The sequence below is a fragment of the Nelusetta ayraudi genome, unplaced genomic scaffold (assembly GCF_046127955.1).
Source record: "Nelusetta ayraudi isolate G7.1 ecotype Tasmania unplaced genomic scaffold, CSIRO-AGI_Nayr_v1 ptg000048l, whole genome shotgun sequence".
Classification (NCBI taxonomy): Eukaryota; Metazoa; Chordata; class Actinopteri; order Tetraodontiformes; family Monacanthidae; genus Nelusetta; species Nelusetta ayraudi.
Window position 1 is genome coordinate 8,147,149 of NW_027466098.1, and position 16,174 is coordinate 8,163,322.

Below are 16,174 nucleotides of genomic sequence, written 5' to 3' on the forward strand. Positions count from 1 at the left end.
GACAAAATCCCAACGTATATAGATGAGAAGTGCAGTGTGAGCCAGGATGGACTCACATGTTACGACAACTTAAGTCAGCACAGACTTGTCTTTCCAATTTGTTTATTCTGATAGTTTTATGCTTATCTTCGTTTTGTCTGAATTGCAACGATAAAAGGAAGAACATTTTTTATTTTATTTTTTTAAATCCACTTACTTCGATCTTGATTTAAGTCCGTTAAAACAGGACGTGGACTTTAGAAAGCTTTGAAAACGGTGAGATCCAAATGCACACTTATTATTAGCCCCAATGTTTATGCCTAAACTGCCGCTAAGGCGACTAGCAGGAGTTTAGCATTCAGTTACCATGGAGACGTACATTCCAGCTGCGCGCTTATTCTGATTACTGCGGTAAATTTGTCAAACACGCAAAACGTGCTCAGCGACTTCTCTGCGACTCTTCGTGAAGATTGTCGTTTGTAAACGAAACAAGTCGTAAAACAAGCGTCGCTGGTAAATGTAGAAAACGTAATGTTATAAATTTGCCCAGGATTGGGACAGCGACGGTCTGCGCGTCGACTTCCGGATGTGGAAATACGAGTATATTAACGCGTGCCAGTTGACTTCTGAGTCAGAAAACGCGAAAGGCCTGAAATGTTGCACAGACAGCTATTATTGCGAAATAACTACAACGTTTACAAACGTGCACCAATGACTTTGATCTCGGAAAAAGCGGTATTTTGCATAATTTATTTCAGTGACACACGGTGTATAATAGGTGTTTGTTTCTTTGTTTTAACATATCGTTGTCCTTCCAGTACTGTTGAGCTTCTTTTTTTTTCTGCTTGTTTGTTCGTTCAGGACATTTTTGCAGCTCTGCCAGGCAGGGTAGTGTTGTGGCTGGTGACTTATGAAAACAAAACTGACCTATTAAATCTGGCCACTGGAGGGCGCTTGACGATTGCCTATGTGGCCCACGCCTGCTCAGTCTGGTGCTTAATGCATATATTTGTGTGCTATTGGGGAGTAAATATGTTTCCCTTGGACTTTTACATTTAAATTCTTATTTTCAAATATTTTAAATAGAATGGTTTGGGTTGTTTTTTTTTACCAAATCATGAATCAGTGAATCTGCAAGAAAATGAGAGTTGGTACAAATGCTACCGGTGGGTTTCACCTTTATCTTTGATTCTCTCCAGAGGAATGGATGCAGATACATTTGATGAGTTAGATGCAGTGATGAAGCAATAAGTGTATGATGCTGTACATGGAAGACAGAGCAGAAGACGTTTTACTATCAAGATTTCCAACTATGAATCAGCAACATATGCAGTGCAATCCACCTAAAAATGGGAATATACACCTTATTACAGAAAGAGAATTAAACTTTATTCACTTAGGTTTTCAGCAATATAAATGGTGATTGTATTTAGAAGTTGGCGACGCAATAGCTTGAAGTAGCGAAACAATCACTCATCCGCTGCCTCAGTTCTGAAGGTTGAATGAATTTACAACTGTGAAAATATGGGCTGACTCCTATTCAATGCTGACTCAACAGCAGAAAAGACATTTTCAAGTTATTATCATGATTATTACCATTGTGTTTCTTGCCATTACTTCTCCATTTCATTGATAAACATCTCAATGCTTCAGGGTCTACTTCCCCTATATAGTTTGAGATCTCATCAAGTTGACTGCAGCAGGGTTTAGAGGGGTCCTTATCTTGAATGGGCTTTTTTTGCAGCAACAGCTCAATGTTGCCTCCCTGTGGTGAAAAGAAACGTGAAGGAACGCGAGAACTGCTGAACAGTGAGCGCTTACAAAAAAAATTGCACAAAGGACAGAAAAAAAAAAAATCAATAAGTCTTTGAGACAGATTCTCCACAAGAGCAGAGGCAAGGGATGATTGGGTTTTGTTTTTATTAGGTTTTTTTTTTTTTTTTTAGCTTGGACCCAATAACAGGCTTAAGTGGTTAAAGTCACAAGTGATTAAGAATGACACAAAGTTCACCTCTTATTAATTATGAGCTTCTGAGGTATATAAAAAAAAAAAAAAAAAAAAGTACTTTGAATTGAAACCGGTTTTGTGTGTTTTGCAGAAATGTCAAGTGTAGCTGGAGGCACATGGAGAGACCAAGCCAAGACAAGTTTAAGGTCCTTGTGGGTTTAAGTATCCAAACATTTATCAACCATGTCACTGGGCCCGCTGATTCCAATTCAAGTCATGGCCTTGTGCCTAAGAGAAAGAAGCCTCCGATGGAGTATACATTCCGACCAAATATTGAGCCCGGTCTGTTTATATGTTGTTATTTTTAACCTATTAATGAGCAGGAGGCAACGCCATAGTTAACATTGTTCAAGTGCTTTAATGGCATTGAAACCCACATACTTGATTATGCAGGGAGGGGACATAGTGCAGAGGATTTCTGTAAGAGAGCAGAAACCAAACAATTCGGCTAACACACACAGCCATGGACTTAGAGATGCAGAGCACCTTGGAGGATTGCCAATGTGGGGGGGGGGGGTGATTTGGATGTACTTCTTGTTGTTGCTGCTTCCTCTGTAGTTTGACTGCTTTCCAGAATAACCGTGTCAAGTGTCTTCTAAAGTTGCATGGTTTTCCCACGCTTGAAAGGGAAAGGACTCCACAAAAGCACAGAAATTCACTCCATCCTTTTTTATTCAACAGTCAATGAGGATGGTGCTGGTGAAAAACCTTCAAACACACACAACAACCAATGTAAATAAAACTCATTTTTCTTTTGACTTATATAAAAATCAAGTGTTGCACTCAAACACATTCAACACAACTTTTAGAGAAAAAATAAAATCCTCATTTCTTTTACTTCATAATTTTAACAAAGCAAATGTTCCATTTAAATTATTTTGGCAACATTCTTAACAAATCAACTTAACTTTCGTTTTAACAAATTAAAGAAACCTTTGTTTTTTTGTTTTTTTTTTTAAAGAAAGAAAGAAAGAAAGAAACAAGACCCAGACGATCACAATTCTCACATGGATTAGATCATCAGCCCAAGCACGATTTCCCAGCTGGACCTTACCGGTCGCCCTTCTCATTTGAGTCCAGTGTCCCATGCGTCTCAGTTTCGTTTGTGACTGCTCCTGCTGTCTTCGGCTTTGCCTCGCTCTCTAAAAGACTGGCGAGGTTTGCCTCTTTTGGCGTGCGTGTTTCCAATCGCTTTGATTGCGATCACATGGTCAGGCGCACCTTGGGGCGCCGGTAACGCATGCGCAAAGAAACACGCGCTCCTGCGCACCTGCCGTCACTTGGGCGGAGAAGCGCAGCTTTTGCCACACCCCCCAGCTGACAGCTGCCACGCCCCTCAGCTGACTGCCGCAACACTGCCGGTTGCCGCGACAAACCGTGTAACCCTTAAAAGATGTCAGACAGACCACGAGGCTCTGTAGTAATTGACGCAGGCCTGAAATCGTAACAGCACAACAGAAAACATGACTTTAGAAGAGGGCAAGAGGAGGTATTGCATACCTGTAAATTATCACGCTGCAATCAGAGGAAGGGGACTAAAAGTCAGGCATCACACTGCCCGTAGACTTGTCTCTTTGTGTTTGTACTTCTGCAGTGCAAGTTGATTCCTTGTACGTGTATGTGACTGTGATTTGAGTTTTGTTTTTTTGGGGTTTTTTTTGTACCTTTAAAAACTACTCTTTCAGATCCATTTCCAAGATCCTTTTTCTTATCTGATGCTTTGGTTGTCTTGATTGTTGGAAACACAAGGTTTCAGTAGTGCTTTTCCTGTGTATTTATGTTTGTGCCAATCCATTAGACTGTTAGGGCTTTTTTTCCCCAGGAGACTGTGTGGTGAATTCTTCAGGTGGCTTCGAGGGATGTAGATGTTGAAGGAGTCTTCGCTGACACCGACTTGGTTGTATAAAAACTGGTTTATCTCTTGGCCAGATGTGAGCAACTCCAATGATCCTTTGTTCACATCACTCTCTCTTATACCCCCAGTAACCCGAGATGAAGATACTAGGAGTGGGGGAGAATGTATACATTCCTTAGTTGCACCCCCAGTGTCCGTCTGGTTATGATTTGATGGCATTGGACACAGATAGTCCACTGACCAGGCCGCTATGCCAGAGGCGCCATATGGAAACAAAGACGCCTTATGTGAAGAAGTGCATCAGAGTCACTTCTTAGTTCAAATGAGTACATATACCTAAGTTCAGATACTACAACTGCAAAGACATCATTTAGGGAGTGGGATTTGAAGCAGAAATGCAACAAACTAGTGGCGTGCGTGCGTGCGTGCGTGCGTGTGTGTGTGTGTGTGTGTGTGTGTGTGTGTGTGTGTGTGTGTGTGTGTGTGTTTTACAAAAGAAATCTGTATTCAGAATTAAAAAATGAATAATATAAATGTCCAAATTGTTGGGGCAGAAGAACATAAAGTCATAACTCAAACATCATGTCATATGGGGCGATTGGGGACTTCTTTAGCAGTGAGACAGGAAGCAGGAAAGTCTTCAATCACAATTGAATGTTGAATTTATGAAATAGTTAACGAAGAGGAATTCTATTTGGGATGAAAATCAAGAGCCAATGACAAAACCCTGAGGAACATCGGTAGTTACCCAAAATTGCTGTGACTTGAACCTGGAGTTGAACTTGAAGAATCAAGCATAAAGAGAAAAACAGAACTAAAACCAAACCAAGGATGAAAAAGATTTATAAAGTGTTCATCTGTGTAGGGTTATAGTTGTATTTCTGTTTTTGCTCAAAAGAAAATGTCCATATCTTATTTTTGTTTTGTTTTTAAAAAATGTCTTGTATTGCTTTATCAACGACTATTTGAATTATGTAAGATTCACCAGTGTAAGTCCCCCTATCCACCCATCCATTTTCAACACCCACATCTTCCTGCTTTCAGGGTCACAGGGGTTTGCTGGAGCCTATCACAGCTGTCATAGGACAAAGGCAGGGTGAAACAATGGACAAGTGGCCGTTTCATCGCAGGGCCACATAGAAAAACAAACAAAGACAGACAACCACACTCAAACACACACACACCTACGGACAATTTTATAGAGTTCACAGTTCACCTCACATGCATGTTTTTGGACTGTGGGAGGAAGCCGGAGAACCTGGAGAGAACCCACGCAGACACAGGCAAACCCCACACAGAAAAGTTCTCAAGGACCAAGATCAAACCCATGACCTTCTTGCTAGGTGTAAGTCACCTCATCAAAAATACATCATTTGCATTGACATTCTGGATTCAGTACTCGGTTGTATGGTGAGTGTATGATGTTGGTCAGGAGTTGACTTAAATATTTACAGCAGGGGGAGCCTACGCTTTGTAGCTGCAGGGCGAGTGCAGAAGATGCGATCTTCAGTCGATTGATGAAAGCCGACTTTTATCTCTATTAGTGTAAAATAAAAAATAAAAAAAAAAAACTCTAAGGCAAGTTTGCCTTTGCTTCTTAACATTGTTGTCGTTGAACGTGATGTTGTTGCCTTTGCACCCCATTATCATCCCTGTCAAATCAAAGAATTTGAGGTTTTCATCTTTACTGTTCCATAGCAAATAAAAAACAGTGGTGCAAATAACAAAGGCAGCAATGCAAATAAAAGACAACCCAGAAAAGAAAAGAATAGGGGAGCGGATTTTGATGGAACACCTCGGTTAGCGGGTCTGTTATTGCCAAAGGAGAAGAGATTGTTTTGCTGTATACTTTTTGTCCAGCAGATGGCTTAGTCGAGCAGATGCAGCCTCCAGAATATTTTCCCATTTAGCGTACGAAGTAAGAAGAGAGGTTTCAAAATAAAACAGGAAGTCGAGGCAAGACAAACACGAATAATCCTAACTGGGTCCTGTGAGCCTGCTGTGCGTGTAGCTAGCATTTAGCATTTTAAATATAAACATGTGTTTGTGTTTGTATATGCACACAAATATAAAAACAGCACCCTTGCACAAGACATGCTGCCATTTCACCCACATTTGTCTTTTGCACTGCTTCTTATCCCTATTCTGTATATATATATGTTTTATGCCTGGTATGTGCAAATGTTTGTTGTTTATGTGTACTACTCCTGCCAACATTTCTAAATTATCCCTTTTCTGTAGATATATATTTTATTCCTGGGATGTGTGAATGTTTGTTGTTTGTGTGTACTGCTGCTGCCAACGTTTTTAAATTTCTCCACTGAGAGATAAATAAAGCAATATCTTATCTTATTTGTCAAGGAAGGGTGGGTTGTGTTCGATTATAATTCACGTCCATGATTGACAATTGACCTTTAACTATGTCTCAGGGGGGAAACAATCACTGGATGAGACAAATAGCCACAGCACAAGGCCTCGGTTGTTCACTCTGAAAGAGATAAACAAGACCACCGCAGTGGGTCTGCAATGCCTTTTAAACGAATGTATCACACAAAACATGTTCTGAGTTGTGTGTTCTAGGGCTTACTGTAAAATTATATATTTTGTGTGCACACAGGCAGGGGAAGGAGAGGGAGGTGCTAAAATATTACAAATAAATTGAAACATAGTTGTATGTATCTTTATTTCTATTAAGATGACTTGTATGCTTCATTCATTACAGTGTGTAACTGAGACATTATTTATCATGCCTTAACATGTTTCAAAATAATGCTTTCATTTCCTCAGAAAGTGTTTGGACACTTTCACTTCTAGGGAAGACGGAAGCATTCAGTTCAAACATGTTGAGGTATGATAAATAATGAGGACGCTCCTCATATTCCTTGTAAGATGAAACCATGTGTGCCATTTTTGGAGTTGCCATCAGAAAAAGAAATGATCAGCATATTAACATAGCTGAGTACTACAATGTTATTGGTAGTGAGTGATGCAGTGTCTGATGGGTCATATGTTTGATTTCTTTGCCATATGGTCTTGCTATGTGAAGGGATGTCTACCATGAGTTAAACATGTGATCTGTGTTAATCGGGACACTTTGAGTCGGAGTTCGCTCTGAGGGGTTGACTCCTAGAGTTGACTTTGCTCAGAATTACAGGAAAACTAATCAGAAGAGTGCACAAGTATAAACAACTGGCCTACACATGTGAGATATTGTAGCTGTGACTTCAGAGTTGTTCATATTGACTTGAGGCCTCCCGCAGGTGAACTGGTGCCTGGCTGACGCTCAACTTCTTTGAAATAAATTTATTCCCACGCAATCAAGTCGGTGTTAACGGACATTTCTTCATTAACTAGGTGTCATTGCATGACAAACAGTCACAAAGCCGTGGACGTGTTGTGGCCTGCTGCGCCGCGGACGGCTTCATTGCCCCTCGGCAAAAAGGTGAGCTTTCTTTGAAGCTGTTGTGGTTTGTTGGCTGGTCACACCGGAAAGAATCGTTTGCGCGGGTGTGCACTGCCGTGGTTATGTTTGGAGCAACGCTCTGTCAAAATTTGGATTCCTTGCATTGCTCACAGCGCAATAAGGGGGAATACAAGACTGAAAGACACCTAAAGAGAAAAAGAGAAAGAAGTGAGGAATAAAGTTGAAGTAAAGAGAAAAAGGGAAAGAAAAGAAAATTAAAGCTGAAGTATAATAATTGTATAGCCAAGTTAGTATCAATAAAGAGGACGAATTAACCATGCAAAGTTAGTGAAGCAAGGGCCCACATCTTTTAGATGATAGTACGATGTAAAAAAGTTCAACAGTAAAAAAGAAAGTTAGAAACTGTAAAGGGAAATGTTCAAGTGAAATGAAAGTGAAAAGCTGAAGTTTCTGCTGCTTCCGTGACCACAAATTATTTGTCTCCACCAGTGTACAGGCACGTTCTGGTGCTGCCGGTCTGACTTTTGAGAAACGAAAAAAATGACTGGTTGTGCATGTTGTTGGATAATGAGCGGACAGTTGCCGTGGAAAAGATGCATTCGAGTTTTAAAATTCTGATGATTTAAGGGTGTTTCGTGCCTAATTTCTGTACAAAGATCTTTTTTTATTATTATTATCTACTGTTTGAGTGGCTAGTTGAGGTTTGAGGTTGGACTGATTGCAATCACACGTCAGCTGCTCCGTGTCACAGTGAACATTTGAGCTATGACTTGGTGAAGGCTCCTGACATGTGACAAGTCTCATCAATATTAATGAAAATAGTGGGTCTTATGCACTTTGTAAATAGTATTTCGTTGATTTCGAGAACCATTTTAAGAGTAGGAAAACCAAATAACTTTTTATTGTACTGCGAGTTTACACTTTTATTAATGTATTTATGGGCAGTGTTTTCAGCTTTTACCGGTATAAAAATCATTAGTAAAGCCAAATAGTACACGCTGGACCTTCAAATCACAAAGAGCTACTAAAGAAAACCATCAGAGTGCTAGCAAATAAGATAAAAGCTTCCCGTAATGAGGCCTGAAGAGACTTGATTTTTAAGGTCTGTAAATGCAATTAAGTAGATAACTTCAGGACCAAGAGGTCTGGTTTGGTTGGACTGTTTAACTTGTTACTCCAGTATATTATGAACAAAAATTCGTTTTTTTTTCTTTTCTGTGTAGTTCTTTATACAATATAACCTTTTGTTCAGCTCATTTTGTTTTTTTCTTACCTTCCTCTCTAAGAGATTATGACCGTGTTAGATTGCCTCAAGAGGAGACTTTTGCAAGAAAGAAGTACAGCACAATAAAAACGATTTTCAAGTTGCAAATAGATTTATTGAATAGTCTTCACCCTCTTAGAAACGAGAGTGCCCTCAGCTGGCATGTTGAACGGAGAAGCACAGTTTGAGAGTGTAAGGATGAGGCCAAGCTGAGAAACATCGAGAGAGAAGCATTGAATTAACCAGTTGTCTGCTAGGAGGCCAAATCATGTTTTACATATTGAGAAAAAATTGGCAATGTTGGAGTCCTATATCTATGTTGTCTAAATCTCTAAATGTGCATGAATAGTCTCAAAATCCTGTTGATCGGACACTCACTCTCATTTTTCAACTGATAATGATTCATCATGGCCAGGGCATCCATGGTATTACTGACTGAGTCCCATTCAAGCAGACCTGCAACTTTGCGGTCTGAAGGTGCACTAATAACTGGCGGTCGGAAAAAAAAAATCAACACATTTCAAATCAACATGCCTTGACATTTAAGCATTTTTCTTCCTAAGATTGAGTTGCAGTAAAATAAAAATGAAAAGCATGACAAAATCAGCTTACTCTTTCCTGTAAAGATGTTGACATTAACAGGAGACTTCACGCCCATCTCCTCACAAATCTGTCAAGAGCGAGACACAATTGCAAGTCACTTATAAGTATCATTTTTTTTCTTCCCCTCTTTCACGAGTTGCAGCGAAAATGCATTGATCCTGCAGGGGCTTGTTTTGGTAAACCTCAGGCTCGTCTCAGATGACACACAGCAAGACTCCCTCGTCCACGCACCTTCGAGAAAACCTCCGGGGTGACGTCTGGTGGGGCGTTGAAGAAGTAAAGGATGTTGCTGGGATGCTGAATGCGAATTTTATCCGCCTCTTTTCGGAACGTGAAGCGATTGTTCCTGGAGCTGTGGAAGTCCTTGAAACTGCCTGTGCCGTCCTCCAGCTCATAGCAGTAACCAGGGCGAATGGCAAGCTGCTTGGATACACTGTAGGAAAGGATGGGTTGCGGGTCTAAACTGCGTCACATCATGTAATCAATATCATCAATCAGTCATGTAAGCACAATGCTCACCACAAATTAATTCTCTGGGAAAAAAGAAAGGTGTTGTTGAGGTGGGTGATCGCGCGGTCTGCGGCATAATAGTCTCCCATCTCCACCAGGGCTGCACCGGGCTTGTTCTTCATAAACTTGACCTGGGAAACGGGACAGAACTATGAATTAACATGTAAGGTGATGTCACCGCGTACAGCATGAAGCTAGATGCAATCTGACCTGTTTGTGTTTCTTGTCAGAGTTGATTTACTGACTACAATCATGAGTTTGAGGAAGTATCTTTAGTTGATACGACACAAATCGTTTTTTTTACATTAAATTTGTGTTTATATGGTTTATTAAATTTATTTTAACAAACAAAAGTCAAAGCAGCCAAAGGCGTTCACTACCGACCCGTTCAACATTGCCATAGAGACAGAAGAGATTGAAGACCCGGTCTGCATTCATCTTCACTGGGTCCAGTCCATGCAACATGACTACTGGGGATTTGCCAGGAGGGGGGGGAAGACACTCATAACTCGGCCAGTGTCTCCTCCCACTACATCCTCTTATTGGCGGACCTATACAGCGACCCTCATAGGCTAAAGACGAGTCCTCATAGCCATGGTAACAATCTCCTGAAGAAGCAGGCAAATTAGAAGAGCAGAGACCCCATTAATAAGCCAGGTCACAGCAAGAGCAAAACATCCTTGTCGTCTGAGCCTCAGTAGAGAACATGTAGAAGATTCTGATCAAAACCCAGCAGCCTATCACTGCCTTTGAATACAGAATACAATAGATTTGGAATAAAGAATCTTGATACAGATGTAGCTGCTGCTCTAAATGCCCTGCACTGACAAATGTCCAAATGCAAATACTTTTCTGACAACGTAGAAAAGTAAATATGAAGCGAGGTAAATAACATTTTGAACTGAATACTAACTAGTGTCCAGCTGCAACTTACGGTAGTCTGAAGGGTAATCCCCTAGCAGAGAAGGCTGTCTGTGATTACTGCTGGGGTTGGTGTTGACATCATCTACAGAACAAGAAGGAGAAAGGCAGCAAACACACAGAAGGCAGGTAACAAAATCTGAGAAAAACAAACTGAAATGTTACATCTGGGAAAGTACCATCAGTACGCATTGAGAGCTTTAACCAATATCTTCCTTGGTTTGTGAATTAAGATTGTTGAAATTATGAGGTTATCACTGTTCTGTCTATGAGCCTTGGAAGAGGGGAAACACTCGTTCAGCAATGCTCAGTAATTGCTCAGGAATGTGATTCAGAGTCTTACCTATGCTTCCCAGATCAGGATTTGTGTAATCCCAGGTGTCTTGGTCGTTTCTGAACACAGTGAGGCGAGTGCGCTGAGAAAATAAACGTTTTTTTATATTTCAACAAAAGTATTACTTCAATATTCAAGCAATGTTACCTTACAATAATAGGTTTTATGAACAACAAAAGTAGCCCTAAATCTTGCAGAATACTTATGTGCAGTCTCAGGCAGGCACAGCAAAACTGTCTGAATTGTCTCACATCTATGTACCCATGAGCTCAATTAAGTGTGTCATTTTGTATCATAGCGTATAATAGCTCTTCTCAATATCAGCTTCCTTTGCAGTCCAGTTTCACACAATATGTTAATAAAGATGTTATGATCAAGAGTGATTAGTACAATTTCCCAACGAGGATATTTCCATGATTAGATGCAAAAGAATTTAATCCTCCAAAGATGCCAAGTGTTCCATTGGAAAGTTCCAACACATACACTACTGTATATTTCCAAAAATATTCGCTCACCCATCCAAATAATCAGAATCAGGTGTTCCAATCACTTCCATGGCCACAAGTGTATAAAATCAAGCACCTAGGCATGCAGACTGCAAACATTTGTGAAAGAATGGGTTGCTCTCAGGAGATCAGTGAATTCCAGTGCAACAAATCCAGTCGTGAAATTTCCTCGCTCCTAAATATTCCACAGTTAACTGTCAGCTGTATTATAAGAACGTGGAAGTGTTTGGGCATGACAGCAACTCAGCCACGAAGTGGTAGGCCGCGTAAACTGACGCAGCGGGGTCAGTTGATGCCTCGCCTCGCCTCGCCTCGCCTCACCTCGCCTCGCCACGGTACGGTTGTAGAGCGTCCCCACTGGCCGCTACACAGCTGTAGGAGGTGCCGTTTTGGTACCTCAAGCGCTCAGGGTCCAAGCGAGACGAGGCGAGTTGAGTGGTGACGTAGCGACGAGCAGGGCACTGGATTGGCTCAGTGTTTTCGTCGATTTTCCCTTTCGGAACGGACACCGACGCCAACTCTTTCGACACGGAACTTCCGTGTTCGCGAGTGTGTTCAACCATATTCGCAAAAACGACGAGCGGCAAACGGCGAAGCGCTCGGAACAAACCGAGTTGCTCCTGCGTGAGGCGCGTTAAGTTAGGGAATCTCAGGAGTCTCGAGACGAGAGGAAATACGGATTGGTCGAGAGGACGTGGCTCTTCGCCGCGAGGAAGCCTCGAACACCGCGGCATAAAGTGGTCCTTGGCTCGCTAGGGCAGCTATTTCAAATAAGGAGTCGTGTTTATTGTCTGTTTGTTTTTAAATAAACGCTGTTTCCCGTTGTATCTGTCTCGTGTTTACTTTTGGTGAAAATATAAAGGTTGAACTACACCTTTACTCTCCCAGAAAACGAAACCAGAAATTATAAATGTTGCCTGCATAAATGATCAACTGTGATTTCAGTGAGGGAAACACAATGTCACCGCTATCTGTGTGTCCAAATACTAATAATATATTTGATACAAGGATTAGGGTAAAGCATTGATTGAGGTCAGGAATCTTGCATTATCTTGTGTTGTATCGCTGAGTGTTTCTGTGTTCGCACTACAACTAGGGATGCCAGTTTGGGTAGGTAATTTACTGTTTCTTCATTTTTTTAACCAGGTATTGGTTGGTCTCAAAGTGTGGAGATGTTATACACCAATGGTCTCTTGATAAGATAGCTAGCACAAGGAGTGTGTGGGCATGAAGGCACCCTCATCTCAGTTGCTGGTGTTTTGGGGTTGGCTCTTGCATTTCAATTGGCTCCTTAATCCACAACCTCTTTCTTCCATGTCCTCTGATCGGATTATCTGTGCATTACACTGACCTAGGATTTGATTATGTCCATTACAGTGGTTTTGTTGCTAAGCTCTCTCTTACAGTGCTCTTAAGAGTCAAGAGATTCTCTTCGGCGCTCCTTGTTCGGTGTATTTAACATTCTCCCTGTTTCTCCTCCCATGATTCCTTGGATGGCCTCCCTCACGGGTACATGGCCAAATTGGAAAGCTGTTGTTTAGTTTCGTGTATGTGCGCGCATGTGTGTGCACGTTCTCTGATTTTGATTAGCTGTTTTCCTTTGCTTGGATTTTGATTTTGAGTGCATGCTGCAAGGGTTCCTCCTCTTTCATGTTGAACAAGGAAGATCACATCGATCACCCAATTAAATGACGCCATGCCTTCTGATAATGTGCCATGGGATGTCCAAATGGCTGCGGTAGTTAATTGTGTTTCCCGTAAGACCCACACACATGGTTTCCTGTGACAATACTCATGGGTTCCCTGTAAAAGTATCACACACAAATCAGAATTTATCCTGGATATTTGAGCATCCCGTAGCATCATTACAGAGTAGGGTGAACAGACTGATGGACTGCACTCAATGCACTTGATGCACTCAATAAATCCAAAATGAGTGACAAACGAAGGAAACTTCAAATTAAAAACAAAGAAAAAAAACACAAATACACAAAAAGCTAAAAGCTGTTCTATACTGGCTGGCCCGCAAGTTGCAGAGCGCAGGATGGGATTGTAGACAGTCCTGGTTCTGAGTGGAGTCAGTCAAGGCTCTGGACCAGTCATAGTCAAATTAGTGGTTATTAAGGAAGACGGCGCTGCCAGACCCATTGTTTTCATGCTCTTAAAAGTGATGGTGTGTTTCGGGCCCTGACAGGCAAAAGGGGCTAATTGTCAGATATAGCCAGATCCAGCTACTGCAGATTAGTGGTAAGGATGGTTTGTGTGTTTGTGTGATTTGTTTGGCCTTGTGGATGCTGCACTAATTTAATGCAATACAGGCGGCTGGTGGAGTCCACCGAGGTGCCTGAGCAGGGGCGTGGGTGGAGATGCAGGGCAGATGGTTGTTAACAGCTCAGACAGCTGTCATAAGAAGCCAGTGGTGCTGGAGACTTTGGGTCCAGCCAGTGGCTCATTGCCAGTTAAAGGTTGTTGTTTGTTTTTTTAATAAGTAAAAATGACCCAAATCTCTATATTCAGCATCAGTTTACATACCTTTGGTCCAACAAAATGTGACATTCATAAGTTGCTCGATTTGAATGTAACACAGCCTTACCTTGGCATATTCAACTTTCAGTATGCCGCAACCGGTGTCATTGTTTGCACCATTCAGCGAGTCCTTGGCATGCAGGGCACTTTGCACAGAGTCAAATGTGAAGGCAAGATTAAGGAGAAGACTGGAGAGTTAACAGCATGAGAGCAATGGCAATTCAGGCTAAAACATAAAGTTGACGTGCACTGAATGTTTTCCTGTGTCTAGACATGCTGAAATGCTCTGATTCTTCTAATAGGTGAGTAAGACCTATCCATTGCAATAGAATAACATTTTCACAACAGAAAAAAAATTCCCTCAGAATGTTCAAACCTGTCAATATGACGACAAAGTGTAAAAAGTGTTGCATCAAAACCACTTTTGTGTCACAGAGGAATTTCCACCTTACAACAGTGCAACCTCTAGTTGTGTGTTCTGTGCTCTGTATTGTGCAGCACTGTCGAGATTTCAGATTTTATTGTGTCAAGTCTTTTTTTTGTATTGCTGTATGTCATTTGTGACAGCTACACGTTCCATAGCTTTGGCCAATAAGATGACAGGCGCCTATGACTCATATAGACATTGCAAATTGCTTGTGTCATCCCACATCCGACACAACTTACTAACGGCCTCTTGAGACATAACCAGCCCGTCATATACCAGCAAAGTTTCCAGTCTCCTGACCATGATCAAAGCCACTGTGGTTGGCATTGATGATGGAGTGACAGAATAAAAATGTCAAGTCTGACCCAGGCATTTAAGGATTCAAAAGGATATTCAACCATTGCCTGGACACGATTCTTTCCAAAGATGACAATTCTCTGGACAGGCCCACACTTGTTGCAAATGTAAAGAATATCCTGTTAAAAATAGACACAGTGAAACAAGGTGTGAACATGTAACATCAACGCAAATGTCATCATCATTTATCTCCAGTCACTAATAAGTACCAAGTACAGCTGAAGGGATCGATCTATAAATCGACTAGAATCAATTAAAACAATCATTGAACTACAATTGTCCTGTGCTGCTGGTTTTCTTATATATCTTCATCTATATTTTCTATTTTACTCTTTTTTGTGTTGTGGTTTCAGCTAGGACAAGTTGTTGTCTTTCTCACATTTTTTGCTATTTTTTTTGCCTATTCAATCTAAAAAAAAATAAAAATTAAATCAAATAGCAAATAATCTATAGATTGATTACTTACAAAATAGTAGATAGTTGAAACTCAAGTTTTACAGTTTTTAGGCAACCTCAATGAGTCAAATAGAGGAGTTTCCAACTGCAATCTCGCAAACCGCAAACTTAGATGAAAATGTGAAAGTTGAGAGGTCTGTGGAAACATTTACCGTGGTGATGGAATTTGTGAAGGTGAGCAAAAGGACTTTGGTAATATTTCTGTGGTTTTCAGAGTCTCCTCCCCTCGAGAGCTTCTGCTTTGTGGAGTAGTCAATGTAGGTTCGATGGTCTGCGACATAAAATTGACTGATTGCAGCGTTTACAGCTGCAGAAGAACCAACCATGCCTTCATACTCCACGAGTGCTTGGTGCGTTTTGGGCATATGCACGACATAACTTAAGGCAAAATCAGTAAAAGAGGAGAGAGTCAACAGGATGTCGCTAAACTTGCATACAAACCAAATGCAGAAAAGATCTCTATGCTGCAGGATCACACAGCGATTACACAATAACTACTGCACTATCAAACATGTTGAAGCTAATGTTTGAAGCGAGGCCGAAGGGCTTGCCTCACACAAAATTACACAAATCACATCTATTGCTTCTACGGGCATCAGTCTTGTGCATTGTAATGTGATTAAAAATGTATAATTGTGTGACAGATTGAATTTGCATGTGGTTTGTATGCACTCGGTATGGTGAAAAGCTTACATAGACATGTGTATTCCACAGGGAAGCAAAGGTCTCACTCTACCTGATTGCTCCAAATTTTTGCATGGCCTCAACAAGGTTGGCCACAGTAGCGCCGAACAAATCCCGGACACGCACCACCACAGAAGGGTCTGGAGCTGTTAAGCCCTGTGTGAAGACGGACAGACTAACTGACTGACTGATCAGAAAAAAATGTCATTAATTTACAAATATGACCAATGATTAAGTTGGGGAAGAGTGACTGATTAGTTCGAAAAGGAGGTTAGCTGTCGTACAAAATAGCAGCCGTAGCAAACCAAAAGCAGCATCAT

General features: G+C 41.1%; 1 protein-coding gene and 1 long non-coding RNA gene across 2 annotated transcripts in view; one reads left to right on the top strand and one right to left on the bottom strand.

Annotated features, from left to right (window-relative positions):
* Positions 1 to 408: 408 nt before the first annotated feature.
* LOC142895204 (uncharacterized) lies at positions 409 to 7,274 on the top strand. Its single transcript, XR_012928191.1, has 3 exons — positions 409 to 714; positions 4,887 to 5,187; positions 7,197 to 7,274. It is a non-coding gene; the product is annotated as an uncharacterized LOC142895204 (long non-coding RNA).
* A 1,349-nt stretch (positions 7,275 to 8,623) lies between these two features.
* LOC142895202 (uncharacterized) overlaps positions 8,624 to 16,174 on the bottom strand; it is a 36,155-nt gene continuing 28,604 nt past the window's right edge. The window contains exons 24-35 of the mRNA XM_076036059.1: positions 15,907 to 16,010; positions 15,323 to 15,548; positions 14,749 to 14,833; positions 13,998 to 14,092; positions 10,908 to 10,980; positions 10,578 to 10,649; positions 10,028 to 10,251; positions 9,653 to 9,774; positions 9,365 to 9,566; positions 9,143 to 9,200; positions 8,909 to 9,019; positions 8,624 to 8,739 (exon numbers count right to left, since the gene is read on the bottom strand). Of these exons, the coding sequence (XP_075892174.1) occupies positions 8,684 to 8,739; positions 8,909 to 9,019; positions 9,143 to 9,200; positions 9,365 to 9,566; positions 9,653 to 9,774; positions 10,028 to 10,251; positions 10,578 to 10,649; positions 10,908 to 10,980; positions 13,998 to 14,092; positions 14,749 to 14,833; positions 15,323 to 15,548; positions 15,907 to 16,010 (1,428 nt within the window). The 3' untranslated portion in view covers positions 8,624 to 8,683. The remainder of the gene's footprint in view (positions 8,740 to 8,908; positions 9,020 to 9,142; positions 9,201 to 9,364; positions 9,567 to 9,652; positions 9,775 to 10,027; positions 10,252 to 10,577; positions 10,650 to 10,907; positions 10,981 to 13,997; positions 14,093 to 14,748; positions 14,834 to 15,322; positions 15,549 to 15,906; positions 16,011 to 16,174) is intronic.